The 24,314-nt window shown below is 42.4% G+C and overlaps 1 protein-coding gene across 5 annotated transcripts in view; it reads left to right on the top strand.

The window, feature by feature from the left end:
* The window catches only part of PLCL2 (phospholipase C like 2), a 177,950-nt gene that overhangs the window by 112,000 nt on the left and 41,636 nt on the right, over window positions 1-24,314 (top strand). For all 5 annotated transcript variants that reach the window (XR_543880.2, XR_011527144.1, XR_011527145.1 and 2 more), the window contains exon 3: window positions 122-325. Coding sequence is in view for 2 of the 5 variants with exons in the window: in XM_008514217.2 (XP_008512439.2) it covers window positions 122-325 (204 nt within the window). In the remaining 3 variants the exon portion in view is untranslated. The remainder of the gene's footprint in view (window positions 1-121; window positions 326-24,314) is intronic.

Below are 24,314 nucleotides of genomic sequence, written 5' to 3'. Positions count from 1 at the left end.
CATTGCTAACAACTGTTGTACCAGGCGGTTCAGGTATAGCCGAGTATATTAAATATCACACCCATGAGAAATTAAAGCCCCCAGTTAATTACAGAGTGTCTCCTTTCTTGCCCTTTAACAGAATGCAGTGGTGTCATTCAAGGAGCTGTGTGGCCTCTCCTCCGTGGCCAATCTCATGCAGTGCATGTTGGCGGTGTCTCCCCGCTTTCTGGGGCCTGATAACACACCCCTCGTGGTCCTGAATCTCAGCGAGCAGTATCCCACCATGGAGCTTCAGGGCATCGTGCCTGAGGTTCTGAAGAAGATTGTGACAACTTACGACATGGTGAGTAGTTCTTTGTACTTTGATGTAGCGAGCGAGAGAGGCATCCGAGGACCATCCACTGGGCGTCCTCAGGAGCTCTTGCAGAGTGTGCTTTCCCCCTTCATCCTTCATTCACCTGTGCTGGGGAAATTATCCCCCAACCTTGCTGCATTTGAAAGAGTTTAGTGTTTGTTGTTGTTTTAGAAACCAGGATTCAGAGACGCGTGCCTCAGCTGGATTAAACAGTAGTTAGCTTTTCAAGAACTATATCTGAATTGATTTCTAAAGGATACACTACTTTCCACATATATGTAGCAAAGAGTTTTTATCTTCCCCTGCAACCAACCATTGATTCACTCATTTTTATTTTTTTTCATTTTTGAAACTGGTAAAGATGAGAAATTTGATTTTTTTAAAAAAATAAATTCAAGTACTATAAGGGGCAGATGCTTCCATCATGTGATTCTCTACTGTGCCATGATTTCCTTCCTAACGGCAGCTGCTTTGAGGCACCTCAGTTTGTAATCATCTTAACAATCATGAGGTATCCTCAGGACACCTAGAATATTACATATTTGTACTTAAGGTGTATCTTGCATTTTCTTAATCGCATCCTGCTCTTATTGTACCTTTTGATTTATTATAACTGCAAGGGAGCGTTTAGTGGATGAACAACACCCATTTCAAGCTCACAACGTAGATAAAGCTGTCAGAACTCGGTGTGAGCGCTGGCGGTTACCCTCCAGCCTGTCAGGGTTAAGGGAGGTGTTGGGCACACCCCTCCCAGATGGGCCAGGCCATCGACTGTGACCGCTCGGGTGCTCAGGGGTAAGAGGCCTCACCCACCACCTCCTCCACACTAACAGCACGAGCTAAGACCGCAAAACACTAGGCTTCTTCTGGTGTAGCCTGCCGTGGTCAAAGACAAAATGGGATTGCATCCTACGCCTTAGAAATATTTTTGGCTGTTTTGTAACTTGCTCGGAAAGCTGCACTTCAGAGGATTTGTGCAATTCAAGGAAAAGAAGAGGCGCTTTAGGTCAGCATCTCCCACAGTCTGTTCTGAGGAACCTTGGTTTCTTAGGATGTTGGTAAATGTCACATGGTTCCATGGTGAAATAATTTGGGGAAATACTGGTTTGAACAAAATTAATCAGGACACTGTGGGCAGACTACAGAGAGCAACAGTCAACCTGCAGAAAGAAGGAAGAGCAGGGGCAAATATATCTGATACCCACTGGGGGAAGCACCGTGCTGGGTGCTGAGGGGCCGCAGAGATGAGCGTGAATGGCCCCTGACCTCAGGGAGCCGTCCAGTCGACTAGAAGTTACTGGAGGCAGCTAGGGAGTTAAATCAACAGGAAGCTTACAGTGAGATTCCTTTGGGGAAAAAGAGGGAAAGATAGGAAAAGGAGGCAAAAACAAAAAAGTTTGAAGAGCTCTTGCGTTCTGTGACCCAGGCCACCTAGTTAGTTCCCAGTTCTTTAAGTTTTATGAGGGAAGCCAGAGTAACTAGCTGATATTTGTAAACGCTTTTTAAGCTTAAGCCACAAAGAAAATCATTTTGCAGACCTATTTTATTGACCAAAATCTAACATGACCTACCCTCTTCAGTGTTGCACTGATTGTGTAGCACTTACTCAGTGACATTTCTTCATGGAAACAAGAACTTCCTGAGAGAGGGGTGGTGGTGCCCCATGTAGGTGATAACAGAATAGTCTGGACAAGGGTTAGTACCCAGGACCTAGCTCGGGGGCTGAGAGCCAATCCAGAGCAGGAGTGTGATCGTGGCTAGGTTCCCAGGGTCTGCGTTAGAGAGCCTCATGGATACCAACAGCCTCCACGTCACCCGCCACAGTATTTGACACAGGAATCGCTCAGTGTTGCTTGGTTCCCTGCCCCTTCCTCTTCCTGGACTGGTAGATGGTGACACTTATTACGTACCTCTTATTTGTATATAACTTTATATGTAACTCTTGTTTGCATATAACTTAACAATGTGTGTTGTTGTGGAAGTCATAAGACAGAATGTATTAGCTTGTTTAAATTTTTTAAATTGTGAAATTACTCTTACTAATGTTCAATTGAAATAACTGTGCTGCATTATACTGCTAGCTTTATTGATTTGTTCTGTTTCTAATTCCTTCTGATAAACTAAGCTATAAAATATTTAAAATTAAATTATTATAATTTGAATTTTTAAAGTTATCCCTTTGCTACAGCAATATTATAACTCTTGTAATATTTTCAGTCCTTTTTTTAGTGACCTAATGGTTTCTCACCTGTGACAATTAATTTACTAAAGCTAGCTAAAGGAGTAGGTTAAATATTTATGGGAAATGTACTGAGGTCTTGGACAGCCTGTAACTTTAAATATAGCTCTTTATTTTTGTAATGTTATGTTGAGCTTAACCCAAGACTAACCTTAGAAATAAGATCTTATTTCACTTTGTTGACTTCCCACTTATGACTTGAAGACTCCAAATGAGAAGTAAGGGTAGTTTGAGAACTCTCCTCCAGAACTCCCGTGTCGCTGCCTGTCCACACTGCTGAAGCTTTCCCTCCGGTGAGGGCAGGACCGTGATATTTCCTAAGTCTACAGGTAGATACTTATGCTATCAAGATTGTGATTACTTTTCAGTGTCTACGTTCTTATTAATAAACTGGTATGTCAGAAATATGCCAGTTTCTTTGTGAGAAGGGAGAGTGCAGAGAAGGAATTGATGATGGGGATGCGAACACTTAATCTAGTATGGAGGCTGGAAAAGGGTGCTCATGCGTGGGATGGCTGCACATCCCAACTTTCCTGGCACAGACCCTATTGATACACTTGTTGTCCCAGCGTAATTATTAATTCTCCCTTTAACCCTTAAAAGTGTCTCTGTTCAGGTAATTAGTTATATGGTCACCCTGCCCATGGCCCCTAGGTTGTTCTGATGGCTCCTGTGATTCCCACCCAGCAAACACATCTTTAAAGCTGCCCACTTGTGGTTTTACGCTATTTGTGGTACCCACTTGGGTCCTGAAAGTGGTGAGGTTCGAGCCTGGGACCTAACTCAGGAAAGTAGGTATCAGAGCCGTTCAGGAATAGAGGAAGAAGAGAAGTACAGACATCTTCTTAGATTAGGCAGATTGGGGGCAGGGGGCTGTTAAAAATGAGAACGGGACTGGTATAGAGAGTGGGAATGACCACATATTGTCAGACAAATAAGACTTTTCTTCCATTGAGGAGTTTACAATTTAATAGAAGAGATGAAATGTATCCATAGATAGTAAGATACTGGATTATTAATAGATAGACAGATTTTTAAAAACATGTAAACAAACTATTTGGATGTTCATGGGAGAGAATGGTCAGTTTCAGGTTTAGAAATTAGGAAGACTTCAAGGAATCTTTGGCCTTTGAGCTAGACCTTTAAGAATGAGTCAGACTTCAACAGGTAAAGGTAAGAAGGGTGCTGTTGCAGGCTGAATTCACAGTGTGAAACACACTCAGAAATGGGAAGCACATATTCTGGGAAGTCCAAGTTTGGATTGTGGGAGTTCTTGCACATTTTTGAGCGATAAAGGGTCGTGCTCAGAATTAGGCATTATGGGCCATGGGAGGGATGGAGTGAAGGCGAGCTCGGGCACCACCTGTGGAGCACCTTCATTTTGCAGATAAGAAAATGGAAGCCCTGTGGTACATCAGATTAATGGCAGAACCAGGGTTAGATCCCAAGTAGACTCTCTGTGCAGTTTTTTTCTGCAATCCAGATCAGGAAAATTAGCTGTGTGTGGTTGTCGATGAATGATCAATATATGGTTCATGTTGATGAATGATATGATGCTGATGAATAATGAATGATGTTGATATACGGCTGAAGCCTGGATATCTTCAATAATGATAATCTAAAGTTGTTTGTGTGGGGCTCTTGAAATCATAGGTACCTTGTTTCTGATTCTTGCTTCCCATGAAGGTGGAAAACAATTCATTTTGCATACTTTGGTGTCTATTAAAAGGCAGTTTCAATGATCTTAAAATAAGGGAGATTATAATCATAGATCAAATTCCGCTCAACGAAATCTGATTATAAGTATCTGAACATATCTTTTATGTTATTACTTCAGAAAACAGGAAATTTAAAGTTTTTACTTAAAATTTACGTAAGTGAACTTGAATGCATCCACTGTTCACAATCAGAGATCAAAATTGAGCTTGTTCTCTCATATAATTAAAGGCTGGCGGGAGAAAATAAGGATTACGTAAGCTGAGTTTGCGAGATTCCAGTGATTAACTGGATGCTCTTTGTAATACGCAGCACTCTTAAGTGCGCTGGCATTTCAGTACTGTATCCCCCCTCTCCTGTCAGTGTAAGCAAACTAATTCATCATCCTTTTAAACTAAATTGATTTTCACCATCCTTTTAGAGTTGGTAAAAGTAATAATTCAGCTCTCTAGATATCTTTATTAGTTTCAGATTGACCATCTGTTCTAGAATTGAATTTTTAAAATTTTTATGAAATCTCTGCTAACATATGGAGAGCAAGGAGTCAACATTCTTCCTCTGAGAAAAAACATTGGGAATTTTATTATTTTGTGTAGTATTGCATAAAAAGAAAGTTCTCTTTAAACGTTTTTTCATTGAACTTAGAGGACAGTATTATAAGTGAAATAAGCTAAACACAGAAAGACAAGTACTACATGCTTTCACTTATATGAGGTTCTAAAATAGTCAAATTCATAAAATCAAAGACTGGAATGGTAGTTACAGGGTTAGAGGAGGGGGAGATGGGGTTTATTAATCAACAGGTATAAAGTTTCTGTTAAGTAAGATGAGTAAGCTCTAGAGATCTGTGTACAGCATTGTGCCGTTAGTCAACAGGAATGTATTCAATGCTTAAAATTCATTAAGAGGGTAGCTCTCATGTTGTGTTTTTATCACAATAAATTTTGTTTTTGAGGAAGGTTGGCCCTGAGCCAACATCCACCTCCAATCCTTCTCTTTTTGCTGAGGAAGACTGGCCCCGAGCTAACATCTGTGCCTATCCTCCTCTGTTTTATATGTGGGACGCCTGCCACAGCATGGCTTGATAAGCGGTGCGTAGGTCCGCGCCTGGGATCCAAACCGCCGAACCTTGGGCCGCCAAAACGGAGCATGCAAGCTTAACCGCTAAGCCACCAGGCTGGCCCCATGATAAAAATTTTTTAAAAGCAACAAATGTTTTTTCCTTGATTTTGCTACAATTTTTCTCTTCTATGGAATATGCTTCAGTTGTAATTAAATTGAAGATGAAGTCGTAGGGAAGGGAAAGGAGAGAAGAGTTTTGTAAAAGTAAAGGAATGATGCCCGACTCTGTTCCCGGCAGTTTGGCTGTTCACCTGCACAGCGGTGGACTCTCAGACAGCCCCCGTCTGTTCAGAGGAGATGACACATGATTCATTCTTAGCATTGCAGTTCCTTTACTCTACTTTCTATTTGAAACTAATTTGTTTTGATCTTTTACAGCTTTGCAAAAATCTTGATTTTAATTGCCTTCCCTTTTAATTAAGAAAGCATACTCTGGGGAATCCACTTATCCAGTAGAGAAAAGTATTTTTTAGTGTTAAAAGGGAGGAACAAGATGCTTGTCTAAGAAGATGTTATTTGCTCTCTGTGAATGTTTTTATATAAGTTACTGAGTAGTCCCTTCTAACTCATTACTTTAAATATTTCTCAAAAAAACCACACAAGCTTCTTTAGATAAAATGTGTGAAATCAAGTTTTTTTTCTCCCACAGACAGGTGGGCAGTCAGCATGGCATCAGGAGCGCTCTGCTGTATGTTGTTGGTATGGCTTCATGTGCTTTGTCTTGCCACTGCTTAATGCCATGAAGAGATAAATCACACTTTGTAATTAATGGAGTCTGCCAGTCTGGACCGAGCCAGAGATGATCTGTAATAAGGTTACTATTGATCCCCTTCTCCTTTGTGGCTCCTTTTATCCCTCTACTGCCTCAGAACGTGACATTAAAAGTTTCTTTTAATTGGAGGTGTCATCTTTCTCAACTTTTATAACTATAAAAAAAGGGCAGATAGAATATTATGCTTTGAGATAAGACTGAGCTAAAAAAAAGAGAAAAAAGATTGGGGAAAGGTGGGTGTCGTCCTGCTGCAGAGGGAAGATCAGAAACGCAAAGGCTGTGGCTAATTCGGTGATGGGGGAGGTCCAGCCAGTGACGTTCCCTAAAACGATTTCTCTGGAGTCATCAGAACCATACGGCAGAGCCAAAATGGTTCAAGCTGCCAATGAAGGGGAAAAGAAATGTTTAAAAGATACAGCGCATGACAGAGTGACGTGTATTATCAGATCAGATGTAGCAGCTGCCACTCAGCCATCAGATGCAGGGAGGTTTGGAAACTCTGGAAGATAGCGCTGCAGGGTGTGCACATGGTGGTGGTTATAAGACTATTTCTAATCCAGTTTTCTAGTTTCACATGCTCCACAGAAACCGTCGAGGAACACATATTTGGAAGTCTTCTTACACACGTACACACACATACCAGATACTAAGCAATGAACACTTGGGGAAAGAGTAGCATTCTGGTGGCTGGCAATCCCCTTGAAAGAGACTTCATCATACAGCGGTTTTTATCAGTTAAATTTCATACCCAGCTCCAGAGTCTCTGGGAGGAGAGAGATGAGAACCTTAATGGAGTTCAGCATGTTGTCAGGTGGTGTCTTCAGACAAAGAATGATAAGATGATATTAAGCAAGCCACTCTATCATCTGATAGACTAACAGTCAGATTTGAAACTTCTAAGTAAGCCAGGAAACAATTACTAGGATGCTGTCCAACCATACTGGTCAATGAGAAATGGGAGCCTGCTGTGGGCATCTCTTCTATTCCTGGATAGATGTCACTTGAACCAAACCACCCGGGGAACTGATAGTACAGTGGTTGGGACCAGGCATCTGGTGGCGTCTCAGCTGTTTGACCTCTCTGCTTAGAGCCTTTTTATTGCTTTTTAAAGGGGAAGAGCAAGATTGCTTATTTTTCAAACCCTTGATTTCACCGAATTTGATGGAAAATATGTTTAAACTATATCTGAAACCTAAAGCTCCAGAAAAGTTAGGGAACTTCTTTCTAAACCTGTGCTTTATGCAAAAGAACACTATTGCATTTTTGATGAAACTAAGATCATTGAAGTATTATAGTCTTTTTTCATCTTATGCAAGAGCACAGGGATTACTTCTTATGTTCCCACCAAATTCCACATTGAATATTGGATTTTGCTTTTGTAAATTCCTTCTAAGTTTATTTTTGATACATTCACTTCCTTACCGGAAGTATTTTGTTTATGTTTCTGCAGTGGCTAAAAGGCGTTTGCTAAGTTCTTTCTGTCAAAGACCTCTACAGCAAATTAAAAACAAAAGGACTGTATACATCTTTGAAATTCTGTACTTGTTCTATAAATAACATACGCAGTTCTGTTGGTCAGTCACGATGTGTGCTGGCGGCTTTTCAAAGCTGTGAGGAAGTGTTTAGCTTCCTTATCCTAGTTTTTTCAGTAAACTTTTTGTCTCCAGTAGACTTTGAATGAATAAACTTTAATTGAGAGGAGGAGGCAGTGCTGGCTGTCTTTCCATTTCCATGGCTGTCATTTGCGTTCAGCCCCTCCTCACTTTATGCCTCTGTGAAAGAGTTGAGTTCAGACTTCGCACTCAACTTAGATGGTAAAGAAAATGTAGCTTTCCTATCTCTCTTGGGGGGAGGTGGGTAGTACTAAATTTTAGTTCAGTTTGGTAAACTTGATCTACCGCTTTAATTTACGTTATCCATTTTGGACTTTAAATGCTCAGCTCTTTAGGTAAATTGCTCGGTCTCTCAGACTTCCTCTCCTTCCTTCTGCTCCTCTGCAGAGTGGCTACTGGTTGCCTAGAGGGGAGTGGTTGCAGAAGTCTTCCTTCTGTGTCCCTGCTGACGAACGTCTTTCTAAACCTCACCATTCTCCCCCCTTCACTTCCCATTCACCTTGAGGTTGGTCTGGGCCATGGAGGAATTTCCCAGCTCCGTCTCCAGCCACTCAGGACGGCAAGAGGTGGACTTCCGACGTTTCCTCCCCTGCTCCCTCCCTCCTCCTGTCCCAGAGCTGGAAACCTTGGCCCAGCCTGGTAGGTGGAAGGGCAGTCTCCTCCACCCTAAGGGACGGAGCTCTCTGATCTACAGGTTGTTTCTTGATATGTTAAAATAATTTAAAAAAATAGTTTCTCCTTGACAAATCCTGACTTTCGAGCCTTTCGTTTTAGTGGGAACCCCCCCCCCCAAAATTAATTTGACCTTTAAAACTGAGAAGTGTCTTTGTTTTTACAAGATAGCTGCTCTTCACCCAGGCTCTGAAACTTGCTGTTTGAATAGGTGGAAAGCCCCCAGGGCAAAATGGTTTATAAAACATGGCAACATATGTGGGAAAAAGATAGCCTTACACCATCCGCATTACACCTCTGTTACTGCTGTAGCCACTCAGCCTGCAGCATTCCTTCCCCACCGCAATTCATCTCTGGACTGCTGTGAAGACAGACTTCCTGAAATACTACCTTGGGAAAGACCTGCGTGTTTGAGAGAAGAGCGAGAAGGTAGAGTCAGTAGTATGATGTGACAGCTCTAAGAGCTAGACTGGCTAAAGTGATTATATGAGAAGCATCAAGAGAAATAGAGCCAAATTGCTCTCTGGTACCTTGACTATTATTGCTAAGTGAATAACGTTCTTCCTGGAGCCTCTTGGAACAGGGGCATCCCTTTCGTGTGTTTGCAGTGATGAAGGATGTATGTTAAGCCTCATGATTGCTAAGAGAGAAAAAAGGGGGAGAAATAACTTTAATGACGTGTACCTCCTCCATGTGTTCCTCTAGTAATTGAAGTTTTCCAGAATGGAAATTTTTTATTTGATGTTGAAACATGCATCAAACACTATCAAAACTACACAGCCCTTTACAAAAAGATTTTTTACAGCATCCAGAACCAGTTTGACATCTTCAAGTTTGTTATTATTTTTGTAGTGTCCACAAAGTAGTATCATCCCTACATCTAGTTTTGTGGATGCAATTGTCCTCTTTTGTGGAAATCCTTTTCAAACAGAAAAGCAATGATCAAAGAAACAAAGAGCCTAATTGGCTTTCAGTGTATGATAATGTGTCTGTCTTTATGCAGCTTGTGAGTGCCAAATCCTTCCAGATTCACAAGAATGAAGATTGGCTGACCTAGAACGTGCACTTCATCGCCACTAGTGCATGCAGCCTGCTTCTCCTCTTGCGTTGGGAGCCCTCTGGCTTCGCTCTTCCCTGGGACCCAGAGGAGAGCTGTCTGTCTCCTTGACCCGTAGAGGGGCCGTGCCAGCGTGTGCTGGCTACTCTGAAAGAGAAACGAACCTGTTCATCTTCATCACTGTAAGCTTGCTGAGACCTGGGATAAAAACCTCACAGCTCCCCAAGTATAGGCTTCACGCTGAAACACCAGCACTCTCCGGGCCACACCCCCCTGGAGGACCCAGGAAACGCACCCGCACTGTTTAACGTAGTTTTCCTGTTAGTGGCAATTTCTGACCAGGTGGCGAGTTGGGGATGTGAAGCCTGTGGTGGTTCTGTATTCCACCTGGGAAGATGGCTGCCTTTGCTATCTGAGCCTGCGGTTCACCCTGGTGTCTGGCTCCGCGTAGGGTTCAGAATGTTCTCCAGACAGTTAAATGGAGCTTTTTGGCCTGAGTGATCATTTTAACAGTGCTGGCTTCAAAGTGCTGGCTGCAGTTAACCAGTAAGACTCACACATGTGGATTTCTTTTCAGAAGTAGTTTTTGTCAAAGATTCATCAAAAGGATGAATCCTTTAATATTTCGTTATGTCTCCTTGTTTATGTTCAGATTAGAGCGTAGAAAGCATGTAAGTTACAGTGAAATAATGTTATTGTTTAGAATCTTGATGTTCTGGATGTCTCGCCCTGACTTTGTAAATGCAGGACCCATCCGTCATGGATTAGCTTGATGTATGGCTGCCCATTCTTGTGTGGTTTAGAACAGCGTGTGCTTTTCCATTTACAAATTCGGCAGTGTTGCAAGTCCAATTTGGAGTTGAGTTGAAAAGATTGAAATTGCGTCAGATACTTGTATAAAATTGTTAGTGGTGATATACAAATTTGTTTGTAAATGCAATGATGAGCTCCTCTGTTTTTGTGGACACGGACTATTGGGAAGTACAATCACATTCTAGAAGATAACTCTCTAAGAAATGGGATAATTTGGATGGAATCAACTCCATAAAAATGAAGCTATTGAAATAACCAGCTTATATGAAAAATCATGTATTTCAGATGTTTTGGAGAAAATGTAATTGTATACACTTACTTGAGCCGCCCACTGGCGTCTTTTCTTGGACGGTAGGATGTACTCGTTTCTGACCTTTTTTCCTGTATGTTATGTCTTTAGTCATGAGCTGGAAAAAAAAATTTTCAAGGTGTTTTTCCACAGCCGTTTGAATAAGGAGGTAGTGATTTTTCTCCACAGCTAGACGTATTCCTATAAATAACACTTAACAGCTCCTGTTTTTCATTCTGTTCTCTTATATTCCCCCAGATTGCTGAGAAATAATTAATGTCACTCACCCCGCTAAAATAACCACCTTTAATACAAGAAATCTGATTTTACTACCACATGAATTTGTCAGGAATGAAAATAGCACTTAATAATGGTTTTAAAGTCTTTTCTAACTTAATTAAGGCATTTTAAATTCTGAACCATAAGAAAACTACGCTCACAGTAAACTGAGTGGGTGGACAATCTGATGTGTTAAGAGTTAAGTTTAACTGTGCAAGCTTAATTACCAATTAACTTAAAAAAACACGTTAAGTAGTTTAAAATATTTGTTTCCGTACTATGTTTAGTATTAGCCAAATCTTTAGGGCTAAATGTTATAGATTTTTATATGAAGATTTTATATAGGAGATCCTTTATCTACTTATAGAAATCTTTCGTGCAAGTGTTTTCTTTGAGATTGGTGTTGATCATTCTAGTCTTCTTTATGATTGTTGCACTCCTACACTGGAGAGTCACCAAATGCAGTTATACCATCATTTATGTCATTATATGACACAAAATAATTTTAGCTTTTAAATCACTTATCTGGTGCCAAAAGCAAAAAAAAAGAAAAATCTATCTTTGTGAATAGAAATGGCTGTTTGAATATTTAGCTAAATGTAATTGAGATGGTACTTACTAATTTTTAGTTGATTTTCCTAAAACTCAGCCCCATTTTTGTTGTGAGTCTGTGAAAGTCTTTGATTAATGTTAGGATTCTCTATAACCAAATTTTTCCTTTGCCTACATATATCATAACATATGTTCATCATTTTAAAATACTAATAACTGCGCTTGATTTTTCATGTTCTTTTCTACATGTGCATGCAGCATATCAGGCTATATTCTCTTGAATACTTTTAATCCAATGTTACCAAATGGTGCATCATGTGACATGTTAGATAGGAGCAGAGAAACAGTGGCCCGTGGGCCAATTTGGCACCACCTGTTTTTGTATGGTCTGCAAGCTAAGAATGTCATTTACAGGTTAAATAATTGAAAATTATAGTAATTATAATATTTCATGACGTGCAAATCATAAGAAATCCAAATCTCAGCATCCATAAACGAAGCTTTAGTGGAGCACAGCCCCATCCGTTATATATTCTCTGTGACTGCTTTCCCGCTACAGCGGCAGAGCTGAGCAGCTGCAACAGAAACTAAGTCTAAAAGTTTAAACTAGGAATGGCCTGCTCCTTTACAGAAAGGTTTGCCAACCCTCGAAAAGAGGATCAGGAAAAAAAGTCCTTAGAGTATTTTGATGCAATTCACTTTTGCCAGCTTACATTATGACCTTAAAGGTTCTTCTTTCTTCCTTTAACTATTGTACTCAGTGCCTTTTGTATTTTGATCCATAAGAACATCATTCTACTTGTTAACCCAGTAGGAGGACAGTGCGGTAATCCTTGAGTCCTCCTGTCTTGGAAAAAGCAGTGGGCCCCAACTGTTACATTTTGTTAATTGTTAGCATTTTGTTAGTATCCACGGTCAGGAACCTAAAGACACAAGAGGCGGAAATAGCAGAGGAAAGGCAATGAAAATCGAAGTTTACTCTGATTTCTCATAGTCCTCATTGGGCAGGTGTGCTATGTCAGGAGAAGATGGTGACAATCAACCAGAGTTTTGTGTTATAATCCAATTAAGTGTAGAACTAACTTAACTTCCCACATATTCAGTGAGATCATGCTTGTGCTGCTTGGTAACAAGGCGTTAAAAATGAGCCAAAGAACTGAGTTAATGCCGCTGTTCTCCTTTTCTCAGTCAGCTCGAGCATTTCTTGTTAGGGAGGGGGAAGGGCTGGGTGGAGAAAGGGGAATTGGGTGGAGTTAGTAGGCAGGCTCTGCATCTTCTCTGAAAACCCCTTGTTTCCTTTCACCCTCCCCTAGCAGGGAGGAGGGCCTTCTCTCAAATCATAAACTCTGGCCTGTGCTAACCACATTCTATTTAAAGCTGGCTCAGAAGGGCAGGGATTATAAAGGGGACTGGGGGCGGAGATCAAACCTGTGAACTCTCTCCCCCCTGCCCCCCCCCCCCCCCCCCCCCCGCCAGGGGTAGTGGGAAGCTGCTCCCAAGCCCCTATGTGGATCCCCCCACCCTGCTGCTCTTTATGCTGTTCATTGCCTTCTTACACTCATTGCAGCTTGTAATTATACGTTCACTGGTTTGATTCCTTTTCTTAAGGTATATGTCTCCCCCAGCCCCAAATCTGAGCTCCAGGATGCCAGGGACAGTGCATGTCCTGTTCACCGCTGTGTTCTCACAACAGAGCCTACATTCCCCAAACTTGACTGATTTATTTCATCACAAGTAGCCTTCCTTGAAAGGGTTAGGTTTGGGGGCTGGCGAGGGGCTGGAGGGTGGAGCGGCTGCCCTCCAGTATTAGTACTAGATGGTAGCACCCACGTCCTAAGTCAGGGAATGGCGCCTTTGCTGGTCCAGGAGGAGGAGGATGCCTGGGGTACTTGGACAGCTCCAGATGCTTGTGGGAAGGGTGGGGCCCGAGGCAGGAGGGGTTGGGACTAGAACAGGCTGGAGGAAGGTATGAGAGTCCCAGCTCCCCCAGATCATTTACCTCTTGTTCAGACTCTCAAAGTCTCCCTTATCCTTTGCCAAAGGATTCTTTGCTCTGTCTGAAATTGCTTACTTAGATTCGTAGACCCTAAGAAGAAAATATGGCAGAGTTAAGGAGTGGAGGGGAGAGAAGGAAGAAGTAAGGGCTCCTAGTTGTTTACGTGGCCAGACAGGAGAGCAGCTTGATTTACTGAAGCCACGCTGAGATGGAAGCATCACTGTATATGTGCTTTATGATTTTCCTAAGCATGCTCATAGATGGATGGTCTATGAACTAGTAGGTGGGCAGGGGGCCCTAGTGGGCCGACCAGACAGCCACCTTCTCTCAGTTGTCCCATCCATCTCATCTCCAACATTCACTGGCCCTGTTAAGTGAGCGGTACCACACTCCTGTGCTCCTGGGGGAAGAAACCTGGAGCCCCCCCCCCACACACACACACACATAATATCCACCAGCTCTGATCCCACCTTGGGAAATCCTTGTCTTTGTCTTTATCTCACCTGCCGTCGTGAACTGACTCCCAGGGCAGCAGGCGCCCAACAGAACTGTGTCACGGTGTATCTTGCCAAGGGCACATCTCAGTAAGTACAGTTGTGAATTCCCAGAGACGATGCAGGCGGGTATGCATGGAAAGGTGAATACATGTGCGCAGAATTGTTCTCATGCAGAGACACTGTGACTAGAATTCAGGGGCTGAAGGAGGAACCTGGCTGTACCCTAGGAAGCAGATGAGATTTTTTTCAGGAGGCAGTGCTAGCAAAGAACATGAGCCTCGGTGACAAGGTGGTCCCTGCTCAGGCACTTGCTCTGTGACTGTGGGCAGCTCCATGTCTTTGTCTGTAAAATGGGCATAGTATCATCACCTCAAAGGGTATGACTTTACGTGTAAATAGCCCAGAATATAGTAAGTTCTCAATAAATAGTGGTCATTATCATGTCATTATGAGTTTTCAAAAGCTAGAGACACACAGCTCTTGGAGCTTTAAGACCTTGGTATGAGTATACTTTAACCTCACCCCAAACTTCAGAGCAGCAGCGTGCTTCCTCCATTTCATAAAGGCAGGTTCAAAACTACAGAGTGAAAGGAGAAGGTAAGGTTTCCCACTGCCTTGCTAGGTGAGTGGTCTCTTACTCTGAAAGGGGAAGATACAGGAACACGTGAGTTCTGCGGTCGACAGCAGGAAGAATGCCTGGGTTTTACAGTGAACACTGGAGCTGGTCGAATGCATCCTCATCTTCCTTCTAGCTCTGCCATTCCTGGAATACTGTGGACACTTCACTGTGCTCAAAAATACTGCTTTTTATTACGGAGAAGTCTCCCACTGCTTTTCTCTCTTAACTAACATCTATACTTAGTTACCACAGGCCTGAGAGAAACTAATGATACTTTATATGATTGAATTACCTTCTGTTAATTAGGAGTTTCTAAATCACCTTGCTCCCCTTGGAGAAAAGTCTGGATATAAGTAGGCAGTAATAAAAGCGGTACTATGTTTAATTCAAATTGTATCTTTTGAAATTTAATTAATTTAGTAATAATAGTTTTAAACGAGCATGTCAGAACTCTAAATGGTCCTTGGTGACTTGAAAGAGTTAATGTAGCATCCGGAAGTTCCTAATCTGTTCTCTGGAAATAGCTCGCTCATTGAATAATTGGGTTTAATGAGCTCAAGTTCCCCTTTCCTCCTGCAGGGATGGTTCAGGCCAGGTTTGAGGCCATTCTCATCAGCTCTTTGGAGACACTCCCGGGGTACCTTGGCCCTTCTTTCCCTCTTTCCAGGCGTTTACTGGAGGCAGGAGTGAGTGGTTGCCTGTAGATTACATCCCTGCTGGACTGCGTCTGGCTGACCACAGGCCTGGTAAAAAGTTCCTTTCCAGGTTGCTGAGGCCCTCCCTTACTCATACCCCTTTCTACTCTCGTAACCATAGAGGACACTTGAGCACAAGCTGTGCTTAAATTTCGTGCCATCTGAGATGGTGTGAGAGTGTCGTGTAAGCACATTGTTGTTATAGTTTGGGAAAGCGGAGAAGCATTTGACAGTGTTGAGAAGCTGGCATGACCGAAGGCCCCGGAGAGGATGGGGGGGGGGGGGTGTGTCCTTGAGGTCACCGTGGTGCACGGCGATTCATCTTGTGCTGTAAGGAGCCTGTTTGGTGTGAGACTGTTGCAGAAGTCTTCCCACAGTGATCATGTACAAGATGGTGTGTAACACACCGAGTTCTTCCGTAACGAGGCTTCTGATCACATAAGGTTGATCATAAATGGAGAAGTAAGAGGATTATTGTAGTGTAAGTGCCTGTGAACATACTGTATACATGCTCTCCACACAGAAGCACAGCATGATACATCATCACAGGAACTGGCAGGAATTCGTATTTAGTTTTTCTGGATAGTTTTATTATTGCAGTGGCGTTCCTTTTTAGGGTAGTTTAGGTTCTGTTTTATTACTCAGTTTTCAACAATTTCTGTTTTCTCCGAATATTTTGTTGTACAGGACCAGAAACAGTATAAGATGAAAACCAAAATCTTTCCAACTTTTTGAAATTCTGTGTACTTCTTGAAACTAAAACTATTCAGAAGTTTTAAAACTTTGCCAACAATTTGTAGTAGGATAAACATTTAAAATCTACACAATGCCTTCCTAACTAACCCATTAGTGTGTTGGAACTGCTGTTTTTCCAGAGCCCTCAGCTATTGCCCCTGAGCTCTTTTGCACAGTGGAGCTCCTCCAGCCCCTGGTCTATTTAAATATGTGTGGAGACATAGGGAGATTTCTGGTAATGCTAAATCCCAATCGAGAAATAGGAGTGAATTCCTTTCAAATGAAAGTTTGGTTGTGGCTTTATAGTTTATCCAGTTGTCTGCGTAAAATAAAAACTTCTTATCTGATTTAAAAATACAGTTTTCGATAAGATACATCATCCCGGTGCATATACTGTTTTAATTGCTCTAAGCTCTGCCTCTGTGATTTTGTCTTTTTCTTTCTTTTATTCCTCTACATAGTGCTTCCTTCCCCACTCCGCCCCCCAATTTCCTCTTCGTGGTGTTTTCTCTTGTCTTTGCTCCTTTCTCCTCTCCTCCAGCCTAAGAAATGTGTGTTACTAAGGACTTCTAGTGGCTGACGCTGGAAGTGCCTCTCAGAAATACCCACGAGGGCAAACATTTGGTCCATGCCGTGCGCACTGAGCACTACAGCACCTGGGAGACAGTGAGGAGGAATGGACTCCCCATCTCCATAGGGCCATGATAGGCACGTTCAAAAAGGGCAGGGATCGATGGCAAGCTTTGGAGGCAAGCTGCCACCCAGCACAAGGGACAGTCCCCTGCTCCTCGGGCTCATGAGCTGCCCAGCTTAGAAGGGCTGTTGCTATGACAACATGGGGGGCCTGGCTTTGACAGGAGGAAACCCCTCCACAGAACCTAGGGCAATAAATTGGTTGTTTTGACTACATGACACTATTTATTTTCATGAATTTTATACTGAATCCAAATGGTATTTAGGTGAGTAAAAGAGAAACCCGTATTATGCTGTGTATAATGAGCATAATGTCTTTATCTTATGTTTACATGGTGATTCACGTCAGAAACTGCAGTTTAATTTAAACTTGAAGTTTAGTCTGTGAAATGCAGGCCCTTCTAAGTGTGCAGATTTGATGATATATTAATTTAGAGTGAGAAGCGATAGATGGAGACGTTGATTGTGGTAGAGGAGGCGTTTTGTCTTGTGAAAATTCAGCCGGCTACCTACAGATGAGATGGCATGTCACTTTACAGGATTTGATCTGAAATTCAGTGCATAAGAGATGCCAATGGTACCAGTGTTTAGATAAAAGTTATGTAACAGGAGAGCCACGTTCATCCTTAGGTCCATTCCACCCGAGCTCTGAAGGGAACTTTATGAAAAGTTCGAGCATACTGAAAAGCTAGAGAATTCTTGGCTTCCTGCACGTGGACCCTGGGTCACTCGTAACTCATAATTCGCTCCAGATTTCTATAGTACTTGGCATCTTTTCTCTGGCCAGAAATGATTATTAAAATAGTTTGAGTACAGTGTCAGGCTTATATGATGCCAAAACCATACTTAGGCTGAATATGATAGAAACTGAGAGTTTCACTATACTTCACAATAAAATTGCACAGGAGACCTTGAAAAAGAATTTCAGAAAGATTTTGATATACTCTCCCTTTTATAGTCAGTTCTGCTATAACACTTGTTTTGAAAATGCTGATTTCTTTGAGTGTGATTGATGTGTTAGGGAATAATTTTAACCTCATGGGAATTTTGTGTTTTCTTGTGCACAGTTTTGACCACAAGAAACACTAGTGAGCGCAGAAGACTGCACCTGTGAACTGAACGCGCACATGCACACCTCAGCACCTGCCAGCCCCCTCGCTTCCCTGAGAGTGCTAGGAGCTCTGCCCATCCTCATCGTGTGTTACGGCCTGTCCTCAGAGTTCAGATCCCTCTCCTTCCGCCCCTTCACAGTCACACACAAGCTGCACCCCTTCTGATACCCACCTCCACAAGCAAACTTCGGATCTTTCTCAAGGTCCAGTGCCGCATTCACTGTGGTGTTTGGCGTTCCTTAGCTATTTAACATATGCAGAACTGTGCAATCACTTTTATTCGGTTCCTGTCTTTTTTAAATATGTCACTGCAAAATTTTTGAATGTTGTGCCCCTAGCCTTATTTTTCCCGCAGCCCTCGTGGTTTTTGTTGCACAGTTTTGTACAGTGCAGTGATTTTAGGGACACGTGTGTCGCGTTCTAGCAGAACTGTCAGTACTGCGATTGTATTCTCCACAATGACCAGGTGACCGAATCCGGGGCTCCTCGTACCATAGACCCACCGTCCTTCCAGAAATTCTCCTCACACATCTGTAAATGTCTAATATCCTTGTCTGTTCCTTCCCCTTGACCTCTCCTTCTGTGTCTTTCAGACTAGCTCTCTCTGCTCATTAATTTGAGTGATCCTGGAGCATCACTATGATGTTTTGGTCTGATTTAACTTTAAAATTCCTCCCTTGGAGATATGAACATTCTTTCATCTCAGCTACTACCTCTGTGCAGAACGTTTCCAATTTTCAATGCCAGAACCAAGTTTTCGTACAGTTTCTGGTTGCTGCTGCAGATTTGCTCAAGACTGCCCTGTTGTAAGCACCGATTCAGCTCAGCTGAGGTGGGACTCCGCGTCCTGAATGAGTGAACATATTGAAGTCACTTTGTAAACTGTGACATGCTTTATAACTGTAGGGTGTGTTCCAGATTTATCTACCCAGTTCACCCGCTGTGTCTTTGGCCCTTGCTTCTGTGCCCACAGCAAATCAGTCAGTCTTGCCCTGTCCTTCCCCACATCATCTCTCAATTCCATCCTCTTTTTCTCAGCCCCTCTGCGGCCTCCCTTATCTCTGCTATAGCAGTGGCTCCTTGCCTGCTTACCGACCCACTTTCACGCCCAGCACCGCCCCCCACCTCCATTTCTTCCTTCACACTTTGCCCGTAATTCTGAAATTCCACTTTGATCACAGTGCGTCTCTCCTTAAAATCCTAATTCTGTACCCCATCCAATTTGGCCCCTCACTCCTCTAACCACATTTCCCTCTTTCCTCTAAGGTGAATGGAAATGCCTAGAGAGTGTAACCATATTTCACATTGATTTGTATTCTGTCCCCTCCCCATCAAGCCTGCAATGGGGTCCCCCATGCACTAGCACCCAAATATGCCCCTCCCTACGTGTTTGTTAATAATTCAGTATTGCTTTTTATCTGGCAGAGCTTTAGGTTCTTTCTTTAATTTTTGCATTATATATGTTTTTCTGTAGTTTTCATAGTGGAAAATGTGGAAGTGGAAGCGAGGTTTCGTGAGGAAATGAGGACAAGTTACTCTGGAAACGATTTGTTATTCAGAAAATGTTTTCATAGTGACCTCGCTGGAAGGGAGGGTGAGCGCAGCCACTAATGACATGGCACACTGCGGCCCCTGGATAGTAACCAGGTCCCTGCCCTCCCCCACGCAGTAGAGTGTGGCCACAGCCCTCACCTGTGGGAGATGGAGAGGAGGGCTAGGTTTAATTGTAGCATGCAGCTGGGCAAAGACCCCCACAGAGATGTAACTTATGCACCCCAGTTCAAATGTGTGATTTTTATATTATTTTAAAGTATTAAAAGCCATGTTGCATTTTCCAACAATAACCTTGTAAATGGTTTCTCTTCCCTTCTTTCAACTTTGTGACATTTTGCTATACTTGGAAGCTTTAGTGAAAGAAAATGTTAGCTCTGAATTTCAGTTTAGAAGTCCTGGATCCTGCATTTGATTCTAAAATTCTTCACCCACATAGTAGTAATGCTTATTGTAAAGTGTTAACAAGAAAGATAGTGCTGTCAAGTCAGAGAGCTGTCACTTTCAAGAGCACAGAAAAAAAGCACCAAAGGTTACTGCTTCCTGAGGGAATTTCGTTCTTATTTTCTGTCTCATTCTCAGCAGAGTGAATCAGCTTGCTCTGTATGCCCGTGTAGCACGAGGGGGACAGTCCTCCACTGACGCTGAGCTTTAGAGGCTGCATACAGATCATTCTGATTAGAGGAGAGGACTCCTTTGGATTGAATTAGTTTGTCTTCTCAAGACCTCGATCCTTGGTTCACGTCTGCTGTTTCATTACTCATCCTGGAGTCCTGAGGAGCAAGTCCTGCTCTGGTCCGATCCTCCCAGGGTCTTTCCTGAGCCCGGTGGTACCTGAAGCCACACCTGCCACTTGGGCATTCACTGTCCACCAAGGCCAGCCATGGATCTCCAAGACGGCCTCAGAACTCTGGGGGTGTTCAGTGGTGGGGGCCAGGTGCATCAGTTTTATAAGTCCATTGGCAAGTGTGAGAATGATGCTCAATTGTTTGAGTTTGAGAAGGTATTTGCTTGTATGCATCACATAGTCACAGAATCCATGTAAAAGAACAAGGCGTTTTTGCTATCTAGCCATTCTCTTCTCTAACAACTTCAGCCCTTCTCAGACTGTATACCTTCATTAGAAACAGCTACAATGAAGCACAGGCAGCAGCCATGTTTTAAGGAAGGAGTTAACAGCAGGGCATTTTCTATCTGAAACTGAGGGCCAAAGCAAGATGAAGGGAAAAAATCTGGAACTCGGAAGATGTTATTACTGTTATGGTTAAACTTCTTTCACCCAAGGACTTAAGATTATTGGCAAATTACTTTCATAATTATCAAAATCTGTGCTCCTAGGATGAAAGGAGATTCAGTGTATTGTTCGAAATCAGACATGAGATCCTTACATAAAACCGTAGACTGGCTTATTCTGAAAACAGAATTTTCTGACTTGATATGCAAATTTCAGAGCAGAAAATAAAGAAGCAATCTATAGAAATCTAGTAATATAAAATATATTAGTATAGTAATAGTCCTTCATAACCATACCCATAAACAGAGAAGTTTGCCTTATACTAACATGAGGAGTTACTTTCAAAACAGAGCATTCTTATGAAAGGCGTTGCTGGTTTCTTTCCAGCTTAATAAAATATGAATTTTAATTTTTATTTTGCCTTTATTTGAGGCTTCCTGCTTTACATCTGCTTGAGCCCTGTATTAAAACCTTCTATTAGAGTTGATCAAATTTATGAAATGGATTTCCGGGCTATGTTAAATCCAGAGATTTTTCTAATGCATTGGTTCCAGAAATTTAGGAGGTACTGGTAACTGGACACTAATATGAAACCCATTAGCGACAACTATGTAAAATCATCTTATACTTCATACACAATATGGGTGTCCACGTGGTAAGTTACTAGGTCTGGCAGGAGGATGTCTGATTGCTGTGCCAAGACTTACACCTATGCATTTAAAAGGGATCGATGAAATTAATGCATTTGCATTAATGCAAATAATGCTTATGAAACCAACCACTCTACCCGGCCTTGCGTTATATTGACATATTAACGTAACAGATACAGAGAAAATAACTGAAGGCAGTTTTTCCCTTTGACTCATCTCTTGCACTTGCGCCCCACGTAGTCTGAGATGCTTATTCTAGTAGTTTCTTATTAAATATAAATGATTTATCTTTTATAATAATGAATTGTTAAGTGGAACCAAGTAAATTGTTTGTTGTCATTTTTTAAAAATGTTTTCCCCGAGTGCTTTATAAAGAAACATTATTTAAAAAACAGTTCTGGCTCAGTGTCAGTAGTTGAGGTGATGTTACTGTACCGTGTGTAGTACCTGCCGGGAGTTCCTAAGTCCCTTCTGCTCTTGTACATCTTTCTGGTTGGAATGCCCTTTCTTGTTCTTTGTCTGGGCAACTGCTACTCATGTCAAGACCTATTGTGGTATTGTGGAAAAAGCAGGGGCTTTGAGCTCAAACACAACCCCAATTCCATTGTTTTATTAGTTACAGCCCCTCCTTTGTCCATAATAGCAGATGACCTTGGGAAAGTTGCTTAACTCAGGTCTTCAGTGTTCACATCTGTAAAGCTAAAACCGTAAGTACCCATCTTATGTGGGTTTTTTGAGCATTAAATGAAATAGAAAGCGCCAAGTACGTACCTGATGCAGAGGAGGCGTTGAATTACTTTCATTTTGATTCATTCAGCCAACACTTGTACTATTTATACTCACAGCTTGTTATCAAGTGGCAGAGCTAGACAGAGATTGGTTCCCACTAGATCCAGTGGCGCCCCCATTTTGTCCCTGCTATATCCTCAGTGCCGTGTTCTCTCCGTTCAATCATGGTGTCAGCTGAATGAATGAAAGCAAGACATCAGCCAGCTGGGTAGGCAGATGGAACGCGCATTGCCTGGCCCTGCGTCTCAGGTTGCTGGGCCCCTAACCTAGTGCTCTCCTGGGAGCTTCCTTAATAACCCCGGGAGGGGCTCTTCTCTCACTCAGGGAGGATTTAGGTAATTACTGCAAGAGTTGAGGATTAATGAACTCATGCTATGGACAAGAACTATAAACTGTTTACCATACATTAATTTAATTATAAATACATACCCAAACTATAAATATATACCCTAAAACTATAAAAAGATATGAACTATAAACTGGCAGGTCCTCCCAAAGGAGGTGGTGAACACATTTAGTAACAGGTGTGGTGAAGTGAATCCTCTCTACTCAGGTCTAGATGTGTTTTTTTCCTGCCTTGTCTCTGTTCTGCTGGTTGTTTACTGTGTGCCTACCTTCTCCTAGGCTGGTGCCCTCCGAACTCCCCTCTGCTACAGTCTGCAAATACCTGCTGCTGTGTACCTCCACACCTGCTGGGAATGGCTGTCACTCTGTTTGTGTTCTCCACCCTGGTGTATTAGCCACCTTCATATTTTATCCACTGCTCATAAGCGAGGGGGTGTGTATTCACTCCCATTGTTGGGAGAAGAACTTTCATATCAAAGCCCAAGCCACAAATGGAGCATCGACGTGGATGCCGTGACACCACCAGTACCCCACCATTAAATATCCCACCAACCTGCCATGGCTTAGGAGTATTTAACTTGGTCACACCTGATAGCATGTGGGCTATAATGGCAAAGCCATGTTTTATTGTGATTATTGTTTACTCATGGTCCTGGGTCAGCAACTGTTCTTTATTCCCTCTCAGCACTTAGCTCAGGGTCCCACAATTAGGGGGTTCTCAGTAGATGATTGTCCCAAGAACACAGGGTTGATCCTCCCAGGATTACAGAGCACAGGAGGCAGGGGAGTGTCCCTCTCCAGACCCTGGGGGTGGATATGCATTTCTTAAGCCTTGCATGTATTTTACAGCTGGAAGGTGCATAACTAACCTTTGTTGACACTTTTAAGCTGGAAGATGCTTCTAAGAATAGCAATGCATTTTGTTGTTTCTCTGATCTTCATCACACCAGGCTTTCCAAGTAAGACTAAAATTAGTACTGGGTGTTTGAAACATTGCCAGTGAACATATGAAAGGAAACCATACTCATTCAGCTTATTTTGGGCTACCAGAAAATGCTCTGCCAGGCCCCCTGAATAAATGGGGAGTGAGCTGTGACACCGTCCATTTGCAAGTGTTTTCATTGTGACAGTCACAAGTATCCTTTCATTTAATCTGCACAACATTACGAGGGTACTGTCTTTTATTAAACTCATTGTACAGGTAGGAAGTTATGACTCCATGACATTTAATATCTTGTCCTAGATGAGAAAGCTAATGAACAGCAGAGCCAGGATTTGAACCCATGGAAATCTGTGCTTTTTCTCCCCCACACCACCCCTAGTGTGAATCTGTTTGACCGCCTTTCCTCTCCCCTGCTGGTTGTCTATGTGTGTGAGCTTGTGCTCAATGCCACTGTTTTGTTCTCCTACATGCCTTCTGGTATTGCCCCTGTCCTGCCCATTTGCTTCGTGACCAGGTTCATTTCATTGCCTGTGTGGTTTTTTTTTTCCTTTTTGCTGTTTGAATGATGGAGGCACTGTTGGCCAATTCTTTGATACTGAGCTGTGACAACCACCATCCTTGCTTGAATAAGTCCTTGCTTCATATCTCTCATTTGGCTTGACATCAAAACTGAAAAAGGTTACTGATGACGCTATGAACCTTTTTAGTATGCAAATTATGTAATGGTACAAATGACTTTATATCAGTATAATCGAGTTCTTAACGATTCATTTTTATCACTGCCTGTTCAATATGTCAAGCTGTAAAATAGAGTATTTTAATCTACAGGAATGACTCAGATCTTGAAGAATGAATGTGCAAATACTGAATTTCGTTGTGCAAGCTCTGCCGCTAGGCTATGGACTTCTTGAAGAGAAGGGCTGTATTCTGTAGGTCACTGTGTCCCCAGTTCCTCCTCAGGGTCTGCCTATGGTAGACCTGCCATGAATCATGA

The sequence above is a fragment of the Equus przewalskii genome, chromosome 15 (genome assembly GCF_037783145.1).
Source record: "Equus przewalskii isolate Varuska chromosome 15, EquPr2, whole genome shotgun sequence".
In the NCBI taxonomy this organism is placed as follows: Eukaryota; Metazoa; Chordata; class Mammalia; order Perissodactyla; family Equidae; genus Equus; species Equus przewalskii.
Note: the sequence above shows the minus strand (reverse complement) of the source record. Positions and strands in the feature narration are given on the sequence as shown.